The 27,391-nt window shown below is 39.5% G+C and overlaps 1 protein-coding gene across 6 annotated transcripts in view; it reads right to left on the bottom strand.

Moving 5' to 3' along the window:
• Positions 1-27,391, bottom strand: part of ZNF521 (zinc finger protein 521) — a 230,555-nt gene that overhangs the window by 114,648 nt on the left and 88,516 nt on the right. For all 6 annotated transcript variants that reach the window (XM_054285299.1, XM_054285294.1, XM_054285295.1 and 3 more), the window contains 2 exons: positions 19,840-23,192; positions 3,534-3,618 (listed from right to left, as the gene is read on the bottom strand). In XM_054285299.1, the coding sequence (XP_054141274.1) occupies positions 3,534-3,618; positions 19,840-22,752 (2,998 nt within the window). In that variant the 5' untranslated portion in view covers positions 22,753-23,192. The remainder of the gene's footprint in view (positions 1-3,533; positions 3,619-19,839; positions 23,193-27,391) is intronic.

The following is a 27,391-nucleotide window of genomic DNA, read 5'->3' as shown; positions in this document are numbered from 1 at the left end:
ACACTAAACCCATCAATAGCCACAACACAGACAATGGGAATGTTTTACTGTGAGAGGAAATAACAGTTCCTGACACTATGCAATGATCTCTGTGAAGGCATTTATTGCCCATACATCTGATCTAGGGATTATCACACCATTTGACTTGTAACTCCTGCCTTGCCACATTAACTTCCCCCTCTCTTGCATTTAAATTCTTTCCTTTCTCTGTGTCTTCCTGAAGCTTCCTTACTTTCCCTTTCCCAAAAAATCAAAGACACTACACCCTGTTCTGCCAATCCCCTACTAGGAAATCAGGGCAAGAAGACACATTTTATCAGATACATGTAAAAAAGGGAGGGACCAATCTCTTTAGGAAACCATATTTTTTTGTTTGCTTAATGTGCTGTGTCAACAAGCCAATATTCACTCTAGTGCTTAATCTGATATATTTCTCAATCTACATATTGATATGCATGTAGGTGATGCGGGGGATGGGTAGATATAAGTCTAATTGTGTCAGGAACTCACGTCTTAAAAAAGGAACCTACTAGGCTGCGGCAAAATATCTAAATATGGATAACATTGTAACTAGACTAGTGAAGAGATTTTTGCTTTTATTTCTAGCACATCAGTCTCAGAATACAAAAAGGAGACATGACAGCTCACTGGTCTACCCCAAAAATTGTCTCCTCCAAGGGAGCTCATACAGAAATACATAAAATCATTTCAGTCTAGATTTCAGCCAATCACACACAGAAAACACATATTGACAAGCATTCTATCCAATCTTATAAAACATACGTAATGGTAGCTAAAACAAAGACTAGTTCATAAGAGACAAAGAACAGAGTTCTATTCATACTAATCTTCTGAAGATTTACATTAAATAACCTTGTTGCCATCTTAAAGCCAATTCTACAGAGGCCTATTGTTGTTTGTCACATCTACTGCTTGGGAAACTTTTCTGCTTGCATGGGAAACTTTTCTGCAATGCTAACAAACCTCCAATCTAAGGCCTACATACTTTTTTTTTTTAACCATTTCTTAAAAATCCTCTAACCTTATGGATTCCAACAGGTTACTACAGGTATGTATTATATATATTCACACAAATGTGTTTGTGTGCATGTTTTCTGTATTATGTATAAATTCTGTAAAAATACCTACAGATGTACATAAACTGAGGCTGGTTAAAAACAGCTTGATGTGACCCCTTGAACCTTTCTTTCTAGACAGAACGTGGTCTTGGAAAAAGGCCTGTGAACAGTGATATAAATTAAAGGGGAGGGAGGAGAGTGAAATTAGAAAGATAGCTAAGGAAAAAATCCAATTAGTGGTGAGAAGACTAACAGAATTGGAGATCAGAAATTATTTTTCCTTGTGCTTCGATTCCGAGGTCACATTCAAAACTCTCCAGATCGCTGATATTCCTTTCACTCCACCCCAACACAAAATCCCCTCGCATTTGCTTAATCAAGGCTACATCATTAGGAGCTGCACTGTTAAGTCTGGCAGTGCAAATAAGAATCTTCCACTGAACACAGATTACCACACGCATGACCGGCAAATCTCCCTGCATGTTTTGCAAGCTCTTTTATTTCACTGGGAAGATTTTATATTAAGCATGTTTAAATCTGCGTCGCTATGGTTATGTCATGAAGTAATATCATGCATGATTAGATAGAAGAGAGACAAAACAATTAAATATTTTTTTAAAAGATTCTCATTCGACCTCATCCAGCTTTAAGAAATTAAACACAGGCAGTTAATAGCTCAGTTTAAGAAAATAAGTCTTTTCAGATCTGCAGGCTGAAGTCAGCTAAATGGATTTGTCCTGCTTTACGGACTCTCTCCCCATTTTGCTCCTCCCATTCTGACTCTTTAATAAAACTCATCCAGAAAATAGAGGGAAAAATAAATGAGTATTTAATGAAACAAGTGAGCTCCTATTCTTAGACTGTGAGGCAACTGGGAAGAGGGTGGCAAGCAAACACATAATCAATTCCAGCATCATCCCTTATAAAGTGTCCATATTCCCCATCAAGTTTCAGCATCACTATATGCTACAATTAGGAACATTTCAAACACTGGACTCAAATAAAACAGTAGAAATGGTGAATTCTGTTGTTAGTAGCACCTTACTTTTAAATTCCATTACTGACATGGATTGAATACTCTGAAGCAGCTGAAATTATCTTCTACCCAAAACCACAAGATATCAAAACTAAGGCTTAACCCAAGTGGCAAATTGCTTGCCTCCTTTACAAAACCAGTTTGTCATTTCCATTTGTTCATTTTTTATGAAAAATGTAAAATGTTTATGCTCTAAATGTGTAACAACTAAAATAAAGTACCCACAGAAATAGGCCATTAAGTTTTGGCAGATAACTTTCTTTTACAGTGCAGCCAAATTGCTAAGTGTTCATGGAAGAAATCTGCATGTTACCTCGAAAGAAAAAAAAAAATATTACCACCAAACTGGAAAGTGGAAAAATCAAGCAAATTCTCTTCTGTTGGATAAATAATTACCAGCTTCTCTACCATGTTTTTTGGTCTATGCTTTGTAAGATTTTCTGCTATTTTAGCAAGAAAACCAGTGTAAGAGGAGCAGTAAAAAAAAATCAGTGGTATCCATCTCTGTTTTGAAAAGCGAAATTCAGAAAAAAAAAAAAAAAAAAAAGCCAGGAGACAATCCCAGCAATGTTATCTTATTAGTGAGCAAATGATGTGCTTGATAAATTTAATTGGCTGATAGAACTCTTAGTGCTATTACTGAGTAGTTACCAAATTGAAAACATTATGGGTAAACCTGGGGGAATCAGCAAATAATAGGAAAATATGAATATCAAAGAAAAAGCAGCTTTTGTTTTATTCCCATTTACAACTGTAACAGCTTTGTAAACATCAGGATTCAGGAATTCTAAAAGATGTTTTTTTAAATGCTTGTACCTTAAAGAGTGTATTTCATTACTGTATACTACAATTCCTTACTTCTTCAAATAATTTATAGGATTTAATTGTATACAGATACACTCAGGATTTTTTTCCAGACTGCTCAAACATAACAAACAATACTATTTTATGGCCATTTGAATTATTTATGTTTCCTAATGACAAAAACTCACTAGTTTTGATTTTGGTACTGAGGTGCTTGAGAAGTACACAGTAGTGTCATTACCATAATAACTTCTGAAATTAAAACCTGTCTAAAACTCTACGGAAAGCTAACATCCAGTTCATTAACCATTCCTGTTAGTTTGTTTTCAATAATGCAAAAACGATTAGAAGTTTAATTTGCTAATCACCTGTGTTTTGACTGGCAGTGGATATATAATTCTCTGCAGAAGTCTAAACTAGCCCTTGCAGAAAATAAAATATGCTAATGCTTTATCAAGTCTAATAATATGAATAAAAAAATCAATCATGCCTAGGTTAATCATTGATGGATCCACAATTAATTTCTCCTTAACTCTGTTTAATTTTAGAGACAATGGTGATAATGAGTAAGAAAAATGGCTATTTGTCTTTGAGAAATTTTAGTGCTCACTTACCAATCATGTGGTTTGCAACATGAACTTGGATATCCCACTCATTGTAGAAAACCATCTGACACTTGATGCACTGGTAAGTCTTCTTCTAAAGAAACAAGGGTAGATAAAATTTACTCAAACATACAATTGTAATAATTTCATTATAACTCAAAATACCAAGTTCACAGTAGTCATTTAAAGCTCTCTATCAATGCTTTCATTAAGGCTTAATTATTAATCTTAAAACAATAACACTCTGCAGGTTATGTAGTACCTTTCATTTGAGCTTTCTGAAACTTGGTAGAGATTGTTGCCAACTTCCTAACTATATGAACACATCAGTATTGCTAAAACATCAGTTTCACACTCATGGAAGGCAAAATGGAATGTGGATATATGGGATGTAAGCCAAACAACACTGAAATCAATGTAGATCCTTCATTTTACACCAATGGATTAGATCCACTACAGAACAAGGAAGAAGGCAGGAAAAGAACACAGAAATGAGAAATATGCTTCTCTCATTTTCAGTGGGGCTGCAGAATCTCCTCTGCACCACACATTTTAAATGATCCATCAGACTGCCATTTTTCAAGGAGGAAAACATCCCAGCTAGTCTGGACAAAAAGTCCCTATATCAGGGCATTTGCTTCAATAATATCTATTGGCAAGCCTGTACTAAAACTGGGAAGCCTGACTGGAAACTAGCCAGAGACCATGCCTTCTGGCCACATTAGATTGGGCTTGACTTACTTAAAAATCATGGTGTATACAGCTCAAATTTCATTATAAACTAGAAAATGCATTACTCTGCTCAATTCAGTGCACAGAACACGTTTTTAATTTCTGTCTTGGTGTCTTTCAAAATAAGATCTGCTCTTTCCCTTTTCTACAAGGTATATAACTTATCCAAGACATTTCAACATCCTAAAAATGTAACTGCATTTTCTTTGATTATTTTCTTGATCTGAATTGGCCAGAGAGTTGATATTGGAAAGCACTGTTTTAAAAGTGAAAACTAAGAGTGTATTCAAAGTAAAGTTGTTTTTTCCCTCATAAGACTTAAAATCTGCAGTTATCCAGGCATCTAAGGAGAAAAGCCAGATTTATAACATTATTCAATGGCATAATTGTAGTATCAAGGACTCAAGTCCTAAGGTAACAGCCCTGAAGAGCTCAATTCTTGTTTTGAAGATGCAATATTGTCAAGGTAAGCCCTGAACTGCCACATCAAGGCAGTAACTCAAGAGACACAGATCTTTCTGTACAGCCACAGGCACCTTGCCTACATCAGCAAAAATAAGAAGAAAAAAACACAGAAAAACACATATTTTTTAAAGAATGTAAAGTCACAAGAAGCTGGCACAGATGTATTAAATTGCAGATTTCCCATATATTAGTTGGAGAAGAAATAGGGTTCACTGGATAATGTGCATCAAAAATACAGCCTCTCTTGTATATATTTAACTTGTGAAGAGCTTTATGCAGCTGGTATTATCAATTATATTTTTTTAAAGGTGTTGGCTTTTTTTACCTGACTCCAAACAGTAATAAAAACTTGCTGGATTTTTTATCAGCATCTAAATTTAGATGCTCAGTCCCTGACAGACAAAGTGGCCATCTATTAAGTATCTTTCTACTTCAAGCCTGTAGGCAGGAATATAAAGACTTTCAAGCATATGTTGTTTTGCCTTACCAAGTTAACTGAAAAATTAGTGACTAATCAAAGTCAGCTCTGAAATTAAGTGTTCCTGTGGGCTCCTCTTTACAAATCTCCCATTGCTTCACATACACAGAGGATATTTTAATTTCCTCGATGACAATAAAATGTGCTGCATCTCTTCATGGTGGAAACAACGATAAGCTTTCTTTGCTATTTTTAAATTAACCTTAGTTTTTCAAAATTTAAGCAAGTTAAATCATTATGTAGACAACCAAAAATCAATGGGCACCAAGAAACCACATATGCTTTGACTTAGTGTTACTGTTACTGTTGGTAAAGACAGCTGTTTTTAAAGATAAAATACTTTTTATCTTTTTTTGTTCTTGTGACAATTCTGATATCATTGGTAGAAAATCAGATTCAGTCTAAGGATTTCCTATTATATGTTGGTAAATTTAACCTTACTACACTACATCTAGATCTAGCAAAGACCTCTAAATTATGACAGTCAAAATCAACGATTTATTATGCTAAGCTCTTTACAAGATGCTTTTTGATGCTGACATATAGAATAACAATATTGCATAAATAACAATCACTCTCCCTTTTTTAAAAACATTGTTTCCCTTTAGAACTAGTTAGAAAATATTTCTTGCTCCCTGATGACTGCCACTATGTATTGTTTATTAGCATACCCCTAGCATTATTCCTGATATGTGACTTTGTTGAAAAACAAAGAAACATAAATGTAATGGCTGGTCTTTTCTCTTGTTAGCAGAGCAATGCAGAGTGCATGTCAAGAATTGTCAGCAAAATTATGACTGATGTACATAAAGACAACACATACAAAGGTTGGGGATTTTTTGAAGTCAAATGCTAAAAAGTAAAGTGATTTGACAACAACAAAAAATAATAATTTACTAGCACTTACTAGCCTGTTCAAAATGATCTGACATATTTGCAGAATCACACACAGAGTTTTTCTTTTTATCATGAAGAGAAGATTGTTTATGTGACTGCTGCTTGATCAAGCACTAGTTCTTTTTTGTTTCCAAGCATACTCTAAAATGTTGACATCAACTTTTATTAGCTCAATAAACACTCATCTCAAAGTGTCTAAACTTGTGCATGATTAAGTTTTCATTTTAAAAGCATATTCAGTAAATTCCATTTAGAACTCCTAGATTTTCAAAGTGATCAAACGCAGTCGTTTTAACACCGTGTTGAACAAAACCCACATACTTATTTCCATATGTTTCACATTCTAAGGAAGTCTTTTTTTGCTGCAAGTTGCACATTAGTCTCACAAGCTTTGTCAGAACCATGGGACTCATAACTGCTCGCAGGAGTTCCTGGGTGCTGATGTGCTTCACGGCTGATCCCAATTCCCTACTAGGGTAAGATCTGGGGCGAGACCCAGCCCCTCCTCACACTGTGTTCCCAAAAGGGGGAAACTTGGGGGAATAAGAAAGAAAAGAACCCTGAGGTATTGCAGCTCCATGCCCCTTGCCTGGATAGGAAGGAAAGAAGCACTTGTGCAGCACTTGCAGCACTTGTGTGACACACCACAGAAGAAGAATTGGACTGTGACTCAAGGAGGCATTAGAATTTCTCTAGAGTATCTCCAGCCTTTGCAGAGCAAGATGGCTCTAAACAGAAAGGAGCTCAGGGCTGTGACAGCCATCCTTGCCTTGTCCTGCTCCAGCTGTTTGCAGCAGGGAACTCTTGCTGAGCTCCCTTGCCCCTCTGCCCAAGCCACCAGCGTGTGGAGGACTCAGCAGGACTGAGCAGGCATCCAGGCCCTGCTGCTCCAGCTCATTGCCCTCAGCATATCCATGCCACACAATGTAGAGTGGTCAGTTAAGGGCACTTACACCCTAACCTGCCACAGCTGCTTTTCCCGAAGGATACCTGTCAGTCTTCTGAGGAGACAGAAGAATGACAATATGGTCATTTTTCCCTACAAACACAGAAAAAAGCTGACACATATTTCCTGTAAGAGAGCAATTTCAAATCAGCAAGGGTGGGTCAGAGAATGCTCTTGCCAGTACATTCCTGCATGGACTCAGACAGGACCAGTTTAGTAAATGGAGACGATGCAAAGTGTTCAAAACTGCTGCCTTGCAAAAACTCCCGAGGATTTGTTCCAGAGGAGAAAGGCACTTGTGATTAAGAGCATGGTTTAACTTTTCCCTCTACTATTATTATTATTATTATCACCTCATCTTTTAATAAAAACTCTCCAATCAGCAAGCCCATAATCCTTCACTGAACCCCCTCCTGTCAAGAACCGAAGTGCCAATTTGTCTCCTCCATGCTGAGTGTAAATCTGAGGCCCAAGTCATTCCTGGGGCCATTCAAAATCACTGTAGAAGAATAACTGCTTGGACAAATGTCTCACAAGACCATTGGGCGCCTGTTGCATTCCTGTTTTCACAACCATTTTAAAGGCTTCCAGCATTCAGATCTTCCCTGTGACTTCATTTAAAGAGCTCTGGATTAGGCATATGCATGTGTCTCCCTAAACTTTTGAATAATTAAAGTCACCTAGACCTTTAATTATTGTCCCAATCCTCACTTACCCCTCTGCAGTTTTCTGAATTTCTTTTCTATAAAGGTGCCCAGTGTCTCCATGTCATGCAAAATGAGACTTTTCTGCTTTTATAAACAGTCCAGGAATACAAATTTTCAATTGGTACTTCAATTCTGTGAACAGAATTTTATTTGCTTTGCTTTTATAAATAAAGCAAAACAACTAATAACAACTCTGCTAGAGGATTTACAGTTCTATTCAGAAGTGCTTCAAAAGTATGCAGAAAATACTTCTGTGTACACTTTTGTGCCCTCTGACTGTCTGAGGTACTGATACATTCTTTTTTTTCTATTCCCTAGCCTCATTATATTACTTGAAAATGAACTGCATATGCTACTTATTGGCTCATGCTCCACCTCCTTGTCAAAATCATTCAGTATTTTATCACTTGCTTATTTTGTTCTGACATTTCCCCAGTTTTGTACTATCAGGGAATTTCATCACCTTACTACTTATTCTTTCTTCCAGCCTACTGATACGCTGCATAAGTTCAACAAAATTGGTGCAAATAATGATTCTTAAGGCTTTCCATTATTTACACCCCTCCAAACCAACCTGCCTCAATTCACAAGACTCTCATGCTTTTTCTACCCAAGATCGTGTTTCTTTTCTTTTTTAATCAAAGAAAGTATCTCTCCCTATGCCGTACTTATTCACCCAACAGATTAGTCTTTTGCGCTATACCATTTCAAAAGCTTTGCTAAAATCCCGGTAAATCATGTTTATAGGCTTCTCTGTCAGCACTTGTGGCTATTCTCTAAAAATACTCTTTATTGAAAATTTTAAGCGTGATCCTCCCTCTGTGAATCTTTGCCCTCCATCCTTCATTAAATCCAAACTTTCTTCTATCGTGTCTTTGATTAGCCTTCCTCTTCAGTTCCTCACTGTTTAAATCAAGCTCACAAACCAGTAACTTCATGCATAAGCCTTATATTCCCTGTTAAATGTTTGTTTAGTGGCCTTTTCCCAGGTTGTTGATGCTTCTTCTTAAAGACTGCAAGTTTATCCGCTTAATGTTTCCTTTTATCTTCAGCTGCTTTCACTGAGAATTTTGGAATGGATATTTTTGTAAGTAATTTATTGTGTATTATACTCCATTATGTTACTTCTAATCTGTACTTCATTCTTCTCCATGGGGAGGAGATGCCACTAGCTCAATGACAATGCATTTGTTTAACAGTTCTGGTTTCCTTGATTACATATACCATTTCTGGATCTCCTGTACCCATGCCCCTTTTAACTGAATACCTATTCCCTATATGAAATAACCAAAATATCACTTATAGCTTCTAATGCATGGCATCTACAGTCTTAGGCTTGCAGGCATCCCTAGTTTGTTCTATACTCCTTTCACACTTCCTCACCTGATCAAAAATGGGTTTGATGTGTACCTGTTACCCCACTGATAACCTCCTGTTTACACCTAATTACATTATTTGCCCTTGTCACACTACTAAAGGGGACTTTCAAGGTTTTTTCCCCTCAGTTTTAGCACAGACTGAGTGTATGGATCAATAACAGAGCTGAGACAACCCGCTGTTGCCAAAAAAGAGTGATACCACACTTCTCACATCATCTAATTCCCTTCTCCCATCAGTCATTCACTCCATTTCCCTCACCTAAAGGGTGGAGTTAATTCAACCTTTTAAACTGACAGAAAAATAACTGACAAGAGAAAGTGAACAGCATCCAAAAATTATATGAACATAACATGTTAAGACACTTAAAACTTGAACACTAACTACAGCAATTTGCCAATAATAACTCCTAATGCTGCCAGCTGATTTTTTTACATCATTGTTTTATTAAGCATTAACAGTGTGCTTGGCCCTTTGTGATACACAAGAGCAACCACCATCCTAGCTTTGTCCATTTAGCCATTTTTCATCAGAGTTCAGATTAATTTTGACAGTACCTTAATTAAGGATTTCTTTCTTACCTTCCTGGATGCTTGTTTTGTCAACCTTAAGCTCTTAGAAAACTAAGCATATGTTAGCCAGTTTCACTGCATAGTTAGTTATTTATCTTGCTTATGGGGCACTGTCATCTTCCTTTTTTCTTTTTAATTGACTAATCACCAACTCTTGTAATTGCTCACACAAAACGCATTAATTAGTATTTCCTGATTACTTTTAAAAACATGTTCATGGAGATTTTATGAGTATTTTTCTGTTCTGTTTTTGTTTATCAGGGCCTAAATTATAACAGAGTCTGAGTGTACATGCCTGTGGAAAGAAAACAATCAATCCCATCAGGTAAGCAAAATGAAAAATGGAAAGAAACATTATTTTTCCTCATTTCTTTCATTATGGTTACTTATCGCATCCACAAGATATATTAAGTCAGAAATACAAATGTTCATGTTAGCAGTCCTTACTTCTCTATTCTGCTTGAATTCATGGTCTGCTGTTCTGTCTTTCACCTTTTTTCTGGAGTCTGTATTTAATCATGTCTGTCTTCAGTGTCTCTTAGTTACAAACCTTTTCCTCCCCTAGCTGACGAAGAGCATTAGCTTGCAATGTCTCACCTCCCTGCACAGAAAAAAACACATCTTGCCACATTTAAAAACTGCATCTCTTCCCTTTGAGATCTCTAATCCTTTAACTCTCTCTAGGCCTTTCAAACTCAGTACTGAAGTGAAATACCTGTCAGAAAAGTAACTCTAAAACCTGGCAGCACAAGGTTGTATATTTATTTTCTTTCTCAATTACTTCATATTAGGCTTATATAATTTATGAATACAAACAGCTTAAAGTACTGTGAACTTGATTTGGGATCTAAAAAGCAAATACAGTTCTTTCTGTCTTTCTGTGTGAGGGCCTGATCCTGGGTGAGGCTGAGTCTCCGAGCAGTGCACAGGTATCTGCTGAGCAGTGCTCAGGAATTTAGAGCTGTGTCAGCAACTGAACTTTCTGTCAGCATCCCCACCCCTTTCTGTCCTCTTATATTGCACTTAAAACCAAAGGCAATGAGACCCTCTGAAGCCCTAGAGCTGTTAACCCATCCAGAAGCATCCCAACACTCAGCATCTGTGTCAGTGTGGCTACGGACATTGAGGAAGAACTATGACCAACATGACACTGATAATTCTGCAGAGGAAGTGGCATCAAAGCAAAGGCAACAGAGTTTGACTTGGCAGGTCTGAGACTCAAAAACCTGATATTCTGGGTAAGCTGATATTTTTTCCCTTTTAAAGTTGGGTTTTTTGCTTTGTTTTTTAAAAAAGGCATACTGAGACAGACTGTCATTCAATAAAGCCACTACTTTCTTCACCAACAATCAGCAACAGATGTAGGCCAATAAAATTAATAGTTTGCAAGTATGCACAAGAGAATACTCTTGTCTCTTTTCTCCATCACAGATTTTGTAAAAGCTCTCTGGATTTTAACAGAAAGGCAAAATCAGGAGCTTTTTATATACCTTTTTTTTTTTTTTTTAAATTTAAAGACTACAACTGCTTTTCTCCCGCTCTGTGGAGAATTAATGCTGATTAATTTCACTTTCTAAAGTGTGACTCAGGACCCTCCCCCTACCCTTAATTGTCCACTTTTAACTCAAACTGAATTCTGCACTATTACTTACCAAGATAATTTAATCCTACAGAATAGAACTTGTGCTCAAAAATATGCAACATTAATATTAATGTACAAACAGAAATATATTACTCATACATAATATATACAAAATTAATTTTCATTGAAGTATCAAGAGAAGGAGTAAACCCCTTAGATCCTTCTCATGCAATTAGCTCTGCACTTGGGGAAGTCATTGGGACTTCACAAATGAGGGCTTCACATGATAACATGGGCAAGACCGGGGCTTTAAAAAGGCACTACAAAATATGGCATGAAGAGAGTCCTGCAATCATATTGCTGTGATTTTAGTTCTACCCTCTATGGGTACACTTAGGCCACACCAACGTGAACAAATACACTGGTAGCATCTGAGCTAGCGCACAGCTGCTGACACTGCAATGATGCTTGACTGTGTGCCCAGCTGAAAAACCTCCTCTGGGGCACTGCAGCTGCCCAAGGAAGTGGTGTACCAGCAAAACAAGCACTCTGCTCAGCCACTCTTCAACACTATCCACAATGATTTGTGTCTAGCTGGCTTTTTTCCTGTGAAGAAATACTTGCTCTCCTCTAAGGGAATTAAGGGAACTTCGCAGAATTGCCTCTGTCCTATTTAATAATCTTTTACTTTCACATTAATTCTTAAAATACCAGCAGCTCCTCTTAGGTACATCCTGTAAAAAGTTAATGTCTTTTTACATGGGGCTTCAGTCTACCATTTGCCTATCTAAAAAAAAGAATTGCAGAATTTGTTTGAGAAGCAGAATGCCAGACTTCTAGGTTTGAAGGACTTCAACCACTCAACCACCACCATACAAACCAGCTGTGAAGCAGAGAGCATATGAGAAATGAGGAACTATGGTTAAGACTGATAGTTTGGGAAAATCACCAGGTGATGCAGACATTCCCTGCCTAGTCCTGTGAGAGAAGCACCAAGAGGCAGAACAGGGTCAATTACAAGTTGACCACTGTCAGGGATGGTTGCAAGGATTTGTAAGCAGACAGCCACGTTCCTATATGTTGACCCTAAACCTATTCAAGCCATCAGATCAGAAACCAAGAGGACTGTTGTAGCAGTGGTAAAGCAAACACAGAAGAAAATATGGAAACTTAAAGTTTCAGATCATTCTTCGTTGGTGAACCACCCTGTTTCCTACTGGAAATATCTGTGGCCTTACAGATATGAAAAGCCATTAGATGTACCTTTTTACAGACAGAATGCTGTGAAACATCTGAATAATAAGCAAAAACCAGAGGAAATGTATCCCAACACAGGACACCAAAACTGTGTACATATAATCAAAGTGGATGAATAGCTCCATTCTCTCCTACCTCCCACCTTGGTTTTGAGTACACAAGCAGAAAGTCACTTTGAAATGGCTGCACTTCTAAGTGGCAGTACTTCTAAGACACTCTTCAAAGGCATTTCACAGGCATTAAAAATAATTCCTAGAAGTGCACATTATTATTGGTAGGACTAAACTGAGATGCTCAGTATCAGGAAGGGTCCTGCTCTTTCATTCACTGACTTATGGAGCCATACACCAGCAACAAAGGTTTATCCATCAAGGAACAACAGGGTAACATCAACATACATCTGGTAGGGCCCAAAGATGGGCAGAAACCACAGAAGAACAAAATGGCTGAGGTTGATCTCTGGGGACTCTCTGGTCCAGTCCTCCTGTTCAAGAAGGGTCACCTAGAGCTAGACCACATCCAGATGACTTGTGAGTATCTCAAAGGGATACACGACCTGTCTGGGTAACCTCTGCCAGGGCTTGGTTGCCCTGGAAGTATTTCCTGATGTTCAGAGGGAACCTCCTTTGTGTCCATTCGTCTCCTCTGCTTCTTGTCCTAGAATGTCACACGGTGGATGTTAGCAAGGGACAAATCTCTGCTGTCATACTCAGCAAAATATGCTGTATAAAATAGTAAAGGTGATATTTTTCCAATATTTTGTAATACAGTGCAGGAAACAGTATTAACAAAATATGGCTTTGGCAGGACAAAAAGGTATCTCTCAATTTTGTACCACCAGGCATAAAATCAACTATCTGCTATCACAGAGCTCTGGCAGGTCAAAGAACAGTATCCTTTAATAAGATACTACATGTTAGGTGGTTTTCTTATGTTCATTTTGTATAACTTCCTGAAACAAGCAGTACTAGGGCTACACACCCATTTTAAATTAATGGTTAGTCCATTTTATTTCCCTCATGACAGAGTAACAAATCTGGGTGTTATCTTTGTTGTATGAGACAAAAAAATACACATCATATATAACAATTTTATTGAGGAGTGGTGAAAAACAGTTCTCATGTACAGTCACTTAAGAAGCTGGCCTGTGAGTCTCACAAAGAGCAGATCATAGTTTCCTCCTATAGCTTCATGTCTTGTGTTCACTTGACTTTTGCATATAAAACAGGTATAAACTTCAGCTACAGCCATCTTCCTTGTTTGGACTCTTAAAGGCCTCTCTCCTATTTGGATTCTGTTGCCTGCTGGGTCACCTGTCTTCCCAAATATTGTAACAACTTCATAGGCTTTGAGATTACTGTTAATCTATGAATTTTTTCCCTGAAATTGGCCAAGAGTAGTCCAAAAATAAGAGGTAGAATTGAGAAAATCCTCTAGAGGTCTGCAAACCAGCAGACAAATAGAGATGTGTAATGATTTTCTGTGTCTTGTTCCTAAAGATGATCAGGCTAGAAAATTGTGTGAAATTTCTTCTAGTTTCTACCCAATTCTGAGATCAGAATACAAACACTCATCACTACTGTGATTTTCCTGTGGGGCTGTGCAGAAATTGTGGCATTCCATACCAGCTCGTTGGCCAGCAGGTACAATACAGGAAAAACCCCAAAAGGACAGTGGGCTGCACAGCTGAGCTGTGGGAGCATACAGCTCATGGATGTTTTGTCCCATGAAGCTTTGCTGAATCTACATCTGCCCTCTCCAGAGATCCTTAAGGACTCCATCCACATTCCTGTGACCCTCTATGGTTCTTCTGTGTTTCTTCAAGCACACATTCCACCCTCCAACCCCGGCTCATTTTAAGGAAATCTTGGTTTAGTGCTCTTGAAAATTTTGGAGAACATGTATTCTTTCATCCTCTCCTGCAAAGTTTTCCACAGGTGTGAAGAAGACGTCTCTCCAAATTCCCCATCTGAAGCCTCTGACAAATAACAAGACAGACAAACAGCATTAGATTTTAATGATCAGTGGACAGGAAACTAAGAAAATTCACTACAACTTTCCACGTTGCTTCTGTTCAGCAGCTCCCAGCCAACATATGGCCTTCCTTTCACAGACTGAACTCATGGTGTGTGTCAGGTGAGAAGTTTGAAGCCTAACTTTGGTAGGATTTACAGCAACAGGATAATAATACTACCCTTGTAAAATTCAAAGAGGATCCTGATAGCTCACCACCAGACAAAGAGGAGAAATGCTTAAGCTGGGCCTTATCAGCCAATTCATGGTAGTGGCACTGGCAGAAATTAAAGCATAGTGCAAAGTGGAGGTGGCCTACTGTGGCAAAAAACCCCAGGCTAGCCCTTTCTAAGAACAGATATGGTCACACTTTAAATAATACTTTCCTGAAAGCAGTGTAAAATGATGCCAGAAGACAAAACTGGTATTTTTAGTGAACTCATTTTGAAACTCCAGAAGCAGAAAATATGTTTGTCACAGATTAGTTCCACAAACTATTTCAAAGCCAAATCTTTGTGCCAGCAACAAACCTTCTTTACCTTTTTCTGTCCCTGGATCCAAAATACGGCATGAAAATCACTTGTTCTGGGCCTGGATTCACTGACAGGAAACCCAAGGCACTACTTATGTTTACATTACAAGTTTATGTGCTTATTCATAAAAATCCTGTAGTCAGAATGATCAGCTTGGATTGCTGATGAGGAGGATTATTTTAATTTCTTTATGTATTTCAATTAAATGCGTGAGTATAGATTTCAGTGCATTTTTTCAGTTAAAAGCACTGTGATTTATATTACTAAAATGCTATTGCTTGCCCTGCCAAAAGCATGCATCTGGGAACATTTCTGGGTTGCTTACAGTCTTTTCTCTCTTCTTTCCGCCTCTGACTGCCAGTGCATGCTGTTGAAATAAACCAGCTACTTCAAAAGGCAGTTCCTGTTTTCTGTCTTTGTGGGTCTGGCAGTGTTTTGAGAAGTGGAGGGAAGAATAGTAAGAGAATAAAGGTAGATTCAGAGCCCATGAATAAATAAAGAGAAAAAGTAATGATAAAAGAGTACACGTACCTGAGCTCCGTTCTTTCTCCCAGGGTGATACCATTTCTGGATTCATCTTAAGTCGAAGAAGTTGAGTTTCAAGGAGCCAAAAGCTCTCCACAGCATCTGAATTTTGTGACCCACATCTCTGAAAGCTCGTAGTCAGACTGCACTTTCATGGCTCCTTCCAGAACAGTGCTGTGATATGCCCGGTATCCCCTGCTGTGACATGCCCATCCTGGCATACAGCTCTGCACAGCCACAACAGGACAGAAGAGCAGCCCCAAGTTCTGCTGTCCAGCTGGTGTGACAGTTGCAAGCTCTTTCCTTTGTCCAGCATTTTTGATACTCTCTGAAATAGTGAGTTTCTGCAAATCTTTTGCCACACCTAAATAAGCATCTTCACTCCTGAAGTGATTTGGCTGTGTACTCACGCTGCTCCTTCTCTCCTCAAGACCAGAAAACCCAGTGAATTCTTGTATTATTAATGAAGGACTGTCTGCATTGCCACAGGTAATACAGTATTCACATGAGCTTCACTTTCATGGAACAAAGTGATACAGAAGCAATTACGCTTCTACTCTGAAAGTCACCAACAGGACCCCAAACTGAGCACAGTTGCACATGTGAATGCTCTACCATAATTTAGGTTTAGACATTAAACTGTGGGTGGAAGCTGGAGTCCATTCCCTCCTCCCTGCCAGCTAAGAAACAGACAATATAATTTATTGCACTGTTATGCTGGTGTGATTCAGCAAGTACAGAAGTCTTGCAGCTTAAGAAGCGAGGGCACACTTTCTGCTGAGTCAAGATTTCTCTCATTAGGTGCCTGACAGCATAATAAGGAAGAAGAACAGAGTCAAGGCCACACAGATTTTCTTGAAAAGATTTTCATCTTCCAAGTGTTTTACAAAAAGTGTATTGTAAATAAGCATGGAAACACACTTTTCAGGAAATATCTATCTTATATTCTGAGTAAGGAAAATGAAGCAGAGATGTTCAAGCAGTTTTGGCCAAGTCAGCAAAGCAAATGAGTGACAGAAAAAGGTCTACTTCCCAATTCACCAGCACACCAGATCTTGTTCTCTGCTTTTAGACAGTAACTATCACTAAGGTTATCACCCTAGACCAAAAGTGTGCTAGCAGTGTGATTCAAGATCTTTACAAGAAATCTAAAACCAGATGAATCCAGCACCTCATTAAAGCTCAAAGATCAATTTGCAGATCTACACATTTTAGAGCTCTTTCAAAAGCTGTTGTTCATCTGTCTGTTTAAGTCTGTGTGATAACTTAGGGGTACTACATTCAGCAGCGTGATGGACTTAATGAGTTCTGACCTGCTCCTTGACTCATTGCAACCAATGAGGAGCACTAATCATAATTTTCCATCCCAACCAGAAGGTAGCTTCCAGTGGAGACGATTCAGGTCAACATTTTTCACTCAGCAAGTGGGGTCAGCTCAGCAAGTGACAGCCCAGCTGAAGACATTATACTGTGGTAAGGTAATTGCACCCTATGACATCACTGAGAACAGACTAAAAAGGGAAATTTTCTAGTTCAGCCATGAGAATACTCAGCAAAGAATCTAGAAGTGATACCTCCAGTGTGATATTTTATCCTAAAAAGGCATTTTCCAATATTCTTATCATTGAAATCGCTTACTGAGTAAAAAGGGGTATTCAGCAATATTAATGATCTGACAAGTCATCTCATTTATGCAAGATACCTATTTTTCTTGCCTTAGGAGTGAAATACTCTTTATATATAGGATGAAATTTCAAATCACGTGACTCTCAATAATGCAAATGAAACTTTCACTCCTTGATATTATTAATACTGTTTGGTGAAAATTTACCCAAAATTGCATGTTTAAGTAGCTGCCTTCAACATCCCCTTCAGTTCAAGAAACATCCTTCCAGTGGAGTATGACAGCCAGTGACTAATAATGAATTTTAAAAATCCATTTTTTAATTGTTTTTACTTCCCTCAGTCTGGACATCTAATCTATAGTTTTAAACATCTGCACATTCCCACTTTAAATTTTGATTCTCATTGCTACATAGCTTGCACCACTAGAATTTGAACCAGTAATATCTGCTAGAAAAATTAATTATCCTTCAGGATTTTACAAATGTGCATTTATGGTTTCCAGAACTACCAATGCTCTACGAGGAATTTGATAGCTTTTTCTTCCCATGAGAAAAGAATCTGAAAGTCTACAATACTATGTGGGCACCAGAACCATAGACACTGAAAATTCAATTTACATCCTCAGAATGGAGGTGGGGGGTAAATGGTGATTTGAAGGAGACAAATGCTATTCACAAATGTGCAGTTTAAAAAAGCTTTTTCATCTTAGATACACTTTTATATAAAATCAAAAGGATTAAGAAGAGGAACATGATGCCAATTAGCAGCGTAACTAAGAACTCGGATTATACCTGATGCAAGTACAGGAAGATTCACTAATGATACTGAAGGTAACTGATCTTATATCACCACAAAGGACTCTCAAATCTCTTTTTGTCTTTTTTGACTCTCTTTCTCTTTTTGTTTACAAGCAAGAGAAAGACAAATTGGTAGCATCTTAGCATGGCAACTGACTTAACACATGATTCTGATTGTGCTTGAGGTAGCAGCAATTGGCTTCCAACATGACTGGGAAGAGGGATTTCATGTAGTCACTTGATGCAAGATGACAGAAACAGAAACCAGGATGACTCTGAACCTATCAAAAACATGCAGCTGGTAATCCTGTTGTTCCAAGTGAGCAGCAGTGAGATCATCAGTGGCCTAAAACACAGCTAATGACAGCCACTCCTCTTCCCTCCTCTTTAAAATGATGCTTTTCCTTAGACCTCAGGTTCTCAGTCTCACAGCCTTCCATAAATTCCACACCACACCCCATCCTCAGGTGTTCCCTACCACCAATGAGCAAACTGGGGATGAAGTTATGAAAGTACAGGGCCTTTCCTGGGGAGGTGCAGCCTGCCTCGTACTTCATCGTGAACTCTCAGCTCCAATTCTCTATTCATGGCACTCCAGGTTCTGTGCTACCTCAGTGTCCTTCTCCCAGCCTATCTTCATCTACGTTCTCAGAAGCTCCATCAATACTTACCTCTTGGTCCACATATGCTGGTGTATCCTCACTCTTCCCTCTCTGCCTCCCTCCTGCCCTCCAGTTTGCACAACACTGTTGGACAACATGCTGAGAGATGTCTTTCCCAACAGATGAGCTCACAAACAGGGAGTGAGGAAGGTGATGGAGGAGCAGCAGCTCCCTAGCCACAGGGTATCCATACACATTCACAGCAATTCACAACATGGTTGCACCATGTTTGTATCATTATAGGCTAAAAGCTTTCTTGAAACAAAAGCTGTTATTTCTTAAAATTTGCTTGTGCTGTGTTTTTCGACTTCCTGAATTATAAGATGCAAAATACCATGCTTAAATATTACCTCCAAGTCATTCTAATGGTAACATTTCTGAAGATAAAACTGATTCCCTTCCCTCAGTACACGACCCCCTCGCCTCCCCACATACAGGCATCATTACTTGGCCACTGGTGACTGAGGAAGCAGATTACATCTTTCAAGAGTTTGATATGTACTTTCTAAGTTATGTTGCATGACAGAATTTCAATCATTAGGCACTAGGTGTTTCAGTGACTTCAAAATGTTCTTCATCAGGAATGGAAAGGAAAAACCAAAGAAATTGCATCCAAAGGACTGATTTCTCAATTTACCTTAGGCTAGTGTTGCACTTCTACTTAATCAAAATATGCTAGAAGAGGGAGAAATGAAAGTCTACAACACAATTAACAAAAATACCCTCAATTTGTTGCTCACAAATATTTTCTAAAAAAACAACCCCTTATGCCAGCATTTTGGCTCACTGTGTCTACTCCTCTGTCATTAATGCTCTCTGCCGTAAGCACAACTCCTAGCTGGGGATTCCAATGCGTATGGGAGCTAGGATAAGATTCCAGATCTCAGTTGTGCTGGCATGAAGATGGGTCTCCTCAGTGATACAGAAGACAATATCCTAGGGAGACTGGAATAAGTCCTATTCCACAAAATTCAATCCAAGATGTAAGGCATATCAAGCAGCAGGTAATTACTAGCTAATGGCTGTGGATGGAAATGTAACATGGATCAGCCTAAGCATTTCATGACAAGTGACAAGACAGCTTGAAAAAAGGGAGATTTTTTCCAGAAGGATGGAAGGTGTCAAGAGCAAAGAAAAAAGGGTTACCTCTTCAGTTTGGGAGGGGCTGATTCTAGGCATTGGAGATACTTGAGGCGTTTTCAGCTGTGTACTGTTGCTGTCTGGAACAAGCTCTCTGTGGATTGACTGAATATGGTTTTGGAGTTCAGTTTCTGATTCAAACTTTACATTGCAACTAGAACAGCGAGTCTTCAGTCCCCCTGCCTTGCTTTTGTTCTCAATGGAACTCAAGTTCTCATTTTGGCCCATGCCTTGTCTGTTACTGCTTGAAGGGATGTTGACACTCGGACTACCACTTTTACTGAGATTAACACAGCTAGCACACAGACCATATGGCAGACCGTTGATGTCAAGTTTCACTAAATCCTGTTTTGAACGGAATTCCTTCAGGCAAGACGCACACTTGTACAGTTTCTGGAGATGCTGTGCACGTCCCGTGGACTGCACAGCAGAACCATTTCCAGTTTTCTGCATATGGAACGTGCCATGGATTTTCAGTTCCAGCGTGGAGGTCACTGTCTGCATGCACACCACACAGCGGAACCCCGTCAAGGAGTTCCTCAGGTCAGGGTGCATTTGGCAATGCTCTAAAAATTCCTCCTCACTCTGGAGGGGCATCTTGCAAATCCTGCAGTTTCCAGTGTCCAGGCTCTTACTATGTGTGACCTTATGTTCAGTAAGAGTCAGAAGAGACGGAAACCGCTCGCCACAGATTGGGCACATATAGTGTTTCACTGGTCCCAAGTGTGTCTGCATGTGCTCTCGAAGCCCATTTTCAGAGAAGAACGTTCGAGAACACACATTACACTTGTAATTCCCTTTAATGAGCTCAGCCTTCTTCTTCACTATGGCGCTTTCTCCAGGCCGAATGTTGTGGTCTCGCAGCTGGTGATTCTGCAGGAGAGTCTCCATGGTGTAAGCTGCACCACAAATGTCACAGCCATACATAGGTTCAGATGTGTCCACATCTTCTTCACTGCCATCGTGGCTGTTATGGGACTCCTGGCTATTTGTCAACAAGGTCTGGAGTTCCACTTCCTCTTTCTGAACTTGCTCAGATGCCCCATTCGTTCCACAGTTTGGAGTTTTCGTTTCAAAAACACAATGTTTTTCCCTCAAGTGCTTTTCCAGCAAGATGATTGCATGGAAAGCTTTGCTGCAGAACTTGCAGTTGTACTTCTTGCTGTGTGTAGTGATGTGACACTGCAGCTCCACCTCTGTACCAAAGGATTCACCACAGAAGATGCACTTGTGTACTTTGCCTTGGTTCTCCAGGTGGTTGTGTTTCACATGAAGCTGTAGGTCAGTCTCGTTGCGGAAATCCCAGTTGCAAGATGTACATCTGTATACCTTCTTCTCATTGCTGTGCTTCACAGCCAAGTGCAGCTGAATGGAGACTTTGGAGTCAAAAACCTCTTGGCACAAGGTGCAGCGGAAGAACACGAATGTATGCATGTCTAGTAGGTGTTTCTGCAAGTCATCCACAGAAGTAAACTGCTTGTCACAGCTTTCACAGATGTAGTAGGTTGAGGTGATCATGAAATGAATGGTAACATGCTTCAGCAGTGACTCCTGATTTGGAAATTCCTTGTTGCACTGAGGGCAGGTCAGTTTTGGCAGGACAGTGTCAAGGTGTGTTTTCAAATGAGTCTGAAAACCATCCAAGGAAGTATACTTAGCACCACACTGATTACAAATATATTCCCCGGCAGGACGAGGAGGAGCACCTCCAACTGCCTGCATCATCTTTAAAGAGGTCTGCTCAATGGCTACAGGAGATAATGGGCTCATGGCTCTGGACTTTTTTCCATTGTGGATGTAATTCAGCGCCAAAGGAATGTTCTTATGGTTCTCCTTGATATGCTTGTTCAGTTTAAGAACACTATTAAATATTGGAGAATTGGTACAGTAAGAACAAGAATACACTTCCACCACTGGATCTTTTGGGGTTCCGAGCACAGGAGAACCAAAACGGGAACTGCTAAGATCACAATGGACTTGTCTAATATGCTCTTCCAGGGAAGAATCTGTAAGAAATCCCATGTAGCAATGGGGACAAAAGAATGCATTACTGTCCTTAGCAGCAGGGTTGGCAAATCCATGAGAACATCGGATGTGTTCCTGAAGGGTGTTGAGGTCATTGAACACTTCAGAGCAGAAGTTGCACTGGTAGACCATGGCAGGCATGGTAGAAACAATCAGTGCTGGGTCTGGAGCTTCATGGACTTGCTTAAGATGTTCATTCAGATTGTAGAGAGATGGCAATACCTCCAAACAATACTGACAGATATGGGCTTGTTCAGGTTTATCTAAATGCATAGTTTTCAGGTGTATCTGCAAAACTGCAAGGCTGGAAAACAACTGTTTGTTGCAATAAATGCAGCTATAAGTAACTTTTGCCTGCTTACTTGAAGGACCAGTGATATCTGGCACTTGCTGAGCTGCCCGTTTCCTTCCACGACCTTTTGGTATAGGAGGAGCCGTTTCCACCATTGTTGAGCTATCCACCGAGAGATTTGAATCTGGGGTAGTGCTAGAGACTGATGTGTACCCGACAGTTACCAAAGACGGGCTGTTGCTGTGGTTGCACGACTCTGGCTGCTGGTGACTGTCCATGTGGCTGTACAGCTCCTCCACAGTGTGAAAGTTCTCAGAGCAAATGCTGCAAGAATTCTTCTTCTCACCATTATGAGCCTGCTCCATGTGATTTACTAGGGACGTCTCCTCTACAAAGAGTTCGTGACAGTAAACACATTGAAGAGCAGATCGGTCTTCATTAGGGGAACACTCAGGGTGACATTCTGCAATGTGCTTCTGAAGATCTTCAGGAAAATCAAAGCCTTCTTCACACTGACTGCATTTCTGAGTGTCTTTCATTTTCCAGTCCTCCATCCGGGAAGCGGACTGGGAGCCATCTTTGTTCCTCTCATGAACCTGCATGTGTCCATGCAGTGAACTAGATGACAGGAACCCACGTCTACAAATGGCACACTTATATGGCTTGTTGGACGTATGAGTCTTTAAGTGAATTTTAAGATGATCGCTCCTTGAGAACGCCGCATCGCACTCACTGCAGTGATACTTCTTGTCTCCCGTGTGAAGCTTTATGTGGCGGTCCCTGCTCCGTTTGTGTTTGAAGAGGCGGCTGCAATACGTGCATTTGAAAGGGAGCTTGTCACTGTGACTCTGCTCGTGGTGCTTTAAGTAGCTGAGGCGGCTGAACGACTTGTCACAGAACTGGCACGGATAGGGCAAACCTGGGCCTCCTTCCTCTTCTCCAAAATCACAGCCTTCTCCATGGCTCGGGGAAGTCTGATCCTTGCTAGAAGGCGATGATGCTGGCCATGAGCAAGAGGGGTCATCCTCAACATCCACTCCGTCTGAAATGAGAAAGAAACATGCCCACAAGCTTAATCCCAAGAGTAAAAAGGAGCTAGGAAATGCATACGAATAACGCAGGGCTGCTACTCCTAAATAGCTAAAACACTAAACTCAGACTAGAACATTTCTTACACTGATATCAACAGTTTCAAGACCACATTTATTTTTATCATACTGTAAAACATTAGAAGTTATTAAATAGTTCTGTGCCTATATTAACTTTTTATTGCTTTTTTATCATTCTTTCAGTTGCAGGATATGTATTATACATTGACAATTTTATTAAAATGCAGATTTTAATATATTTAATGTTACTTTTGTATCCATGGTAAAATTATTTGCATATTATGTGAGCATCTGAAGAGTCAAAGGAAAGGAGAAAATATTACAGGAATGCTTTAAAATGAACACAGTCAACCCACATGCCCAATATTTACTGAAAAGATTTGCACTGCTTTGCCACAGGTTTGTGGTATTTTTTTCCTTTGATTCTGAACACAGGAATCTTTTAAAGTCTATTTCTGAGACAGACTTGGGTGTTATTCTAAACAATAATAGGAAAAATTACAAGGGAGGAACAGGATAGCAATATAAACAATGATGTTTTCTCTAATAAAATGCAACCAGATTTCTCCAATAATGATACAATTCAGTTACTAAAAGCCGGCAGCTGGATCATTAAATGTTCAAAACAATCCAACAAACCAACAACCAGGATCAAGGAAAATGGGAAAGTGTCATAAGGGTCAGCTGTGAACAGCATTTTTTTTTTTAAGTTCAAGAGGTTGCCCACCATTTCTTCCTTTTTTGCAAAGGCCTCAGCCAGCTGAACTTCCTCAGTACAGCAGAACCTGTACTGTAAGGTGATCACAGACAAAGCAACTTGTAAAAAACTGGAAACAGGAAAAATGATAAACATTTATGGTAAAAGCTGAAAGATTTATGAGTTACCAGGAAAAGACAAAGCAGAAATGCTGGTCAGATAATAAATGGACTAGTTATCTATGGTATTACCTCATCTCTAAACAGGGAAAGTTGTAAATATTTTTTTCAAGAGATGTGCTGTACAATTTTTGCATCTTTTCTTTTAAATGTAGATAATTATACTTCAATGATCATGCTCATATTAACCTAAAACTTCTTTAAAAATATTAAAAGCATGTTTGAAAGATCACTCTACTTCAAATAATTCTTCCATTCCTTTCCAGGGGCAATGCTTGAGGTTTTTTTCCTTTTAAAAGTAAAACTGACTACAGTAACACTACAGAAAAAAAGATACAATAAACCCTTGAAAAATATCTTTCTAAAGTATTCTTGCAAAGTAGAAAGTTTCCTAACATCTTCAGCCTTCTCTCAAGAAATTTACTACAATACCACAAAAGTTAGAACCGGCCTATATTATATAAACAAATTCCAAGCCTGCTTACTTTAAGGTAAAGAGATTTTACTAGATTATCAACCTCTTGCTTATCCACAGGAAACAGATGAGGATTCGTTCCTTTCCTGCATCTAGAAACTGATGACAACGCCATCTCACTATCAATGCCAGATGGCAACTATCTAACTCTGAGAAAACAACCAAACACCATTGCTGGATGCCTGCCCATTGACACAATGCTTTTCAGGATAACTTGGAAACTGCATGGGTTTTTATCCTCTTGTTTACATCTTGGAGAAGAGGGTTTCACAAATTAAACACACCTTTTGCACATACACACACACGCTATACATCTGTAATTACTTACATACAAATCTGCTCTACTGGTATGTATTCAAATAACAAAATCAACCCCTGACCTGAGTGCCATGTTTTTGAATCAAAAACAGTGCTGCTTGTTTATCAAAAAGAAGGAAACATAAAAATCCTCCCTTCCAGCAAAATTAGTGTTATCTGCTAAAATGCTTCCCAATGTGCAAAGTTCCTCATTGTCATACATACTAAATAAAACCAGTCAGGTGAGTTTTTAAGATGGTACATTAATGACTGCAATATTCACAGGAGACTTTTAATGTAAATCTGTGTACTGCCCTTTCAAATTGCTGGATTTGACTCTAAAACTGGAAATTATCAAAACAGTGGAACAAGCATTTACAGAAAAATATGTTAACATTTTCTCCAGTTCTAAATTTTATATTAAATGCATCTTTCCAGCTAGGTTTTTTAAATGGGCAAACCTTTTGTTCTTTAAAAATCCAATATATTTCTGACATACACCCACTGATGGCAGATAAACAGGAATTTATGTCAAGCAACCGAGTGAAGAAAAATAGTCTGTAACTGCCTAGGCAACATATTTCGTAACCAAATTTAGTATTAAAATGTATATCCTATGGTGAAATGATATATTATTGTATAAATGTTTAGAGGACTATATAGTAAGTGTTATAAATAGTGTACCATCCCTGACATAGCAGTAAATCACTTCCTTTTTGTGGCCACTGCCTGCCCAGTTTTACCTATTATACAACCATTCCCCCCGGCTCGTGGATCCCAGCAGGCTGTCGGGCTGGCAGCAGGGTCAGGATCAAGCGTGGAATGTGACCAATGGCAGCCCCTTTCCCCCACCCAATTCTTCTTGTTTGCCTGGGATTCTCCTCAGCCTTTTTACAAGGGTAAGGAAAGCTGAGGGGGAAGAATGTGACCACAGCACAGAGACAGTTCTTGCTTTCCAGCTGGCAAATGGAAACGTGTGCCGCTTTGCCGTTGCGTTTTTTAATCAGAGCCCGTACTAATTCTACAGAGCAATTCCCTTTGTGCAAAAGGGAGAAGAGCAAGCCACTTACAAGTCAGATTTGTGTCCTTTTAACTTGAGAAGTGAAAATCTTTCAATCTCTCAGAGCTACAGAAGAACAAGCAAGGCAGGGGGAATTCCCAAGGCGGAGGACAACAGGATTTTCCTGAGTACAAGCCTAACAATGTCACCAACACGCTTTTCCGACTCTCCCCCCACCCCCTGGCATGGCAGGGCAGGAGACAGCCTGTGTGGAAGGGGTACTGGTGACTGGCCACATGCTCTGGAAGGAGGAACCCTGGGCTGTTATCACACAAAGAGCTCCAAAGGCCAAGCCCATCAGCTTTCTGTGACCCACAGAAAGGCTTTTGAAACTGTCCCTCTGCAACGAGGAAAACGTTTCACTGCGGTGAGTTTTGCTGTGCAGACTCCAACCTGAACACTGGGAACATTGCGTGCAATGGACTAATGTGCCAGTTGAGCTCAGGGGCTGGGTAGGAATGGATCTGGGACAGCAACCAGGGTAACTACTGGACTAAGGGTAATTACTGCTACAGCAGGACTTGAGGACCATTACTTACAGATGGTAATGCCTGTCCTGCCATTCCCCCACCCTTGCCCACAAGGATGCTGCCCCATAAAGTTAAGGTGCAACCACTAAGAGCATCTCCCTCAGAATGTCAGCAAAGTATGACTTGCTGCTCTACACTGAGGCTACTCCACGTGCACACACACACAAGGTGAGCAAGCCTTGGCCCTCAAAACTGTGATGGAGGAGCTGAACTTAAGGTCTCCTCAGAGAGCCAGATGCTTGGGATGCAGACTCCACTCCAGCTCTCCCAGCAGATCTCGCTACAGAGCAGCTCTGCACTGGGGGTAAAGTTTGACCTGCTGTCAGGGTAAAGGGCTTCAAACCCCTTTTCACCCATCACTCTCATAGAAAATGCAGTTTGCTGCTACTCTGCACATAGCTGTCTGTATATAAATCTGCAGACACCTACATACTGAGCTATATGTCAACATTACAAATCTGATCTTTAGTGTTATAACAAGCTGTTTTAAAATACTCTGGACCAAATTCAGATGCACACATACAAGTTCCCAGGAGTGGTACACATCTATCTGAGGGCAGAATGGGGCTCCAGGTACTTGACAGAGTGTTTATGGAGTTTTAAAATATATTTTCTGTATCGACCTTTTTTTTTCCTTCAGCACTCACTAAGTGCTACTTACTGTAAATGCCTTTTTTGTGTTATGGCAAGTATTCTGAGTTTCAGTGTGATGCACTTAACATGTCCATGTAAATTTTTAATTTTTGGAACCAGTCACTTCACACTCGCTGACTCTAAGAAAGCTTTAGCACTCACAACCAAAAAACTTCACTGAAAATCAGCTACAAGGCCTAAAAGTCTATTTAAAGATGCAAATGTGTGTGAATAGTTAGTGCAGATGTTTTTCTACACCAA

The sequence above is a fragment of the Melozone crissalis genome, unplaced genomic scaffold, assembly GCF_028551555.1.
Source record: "Melozone crissalis strain CALT ecotype California unplaced genomic scaffold, PUWL_Pcris_2 ptg000042l_1, whole genome shotgun sequence".
Classification (NCBI taxonomy): Eukaryota; Metazoa; Chordata; class Aves; order Passeriformes; family Passerellidae; genus Melozone; species Melozone crissalis.
This window is presented reverse-complemented; position numbering and strand designations above follow the sequence as displayed.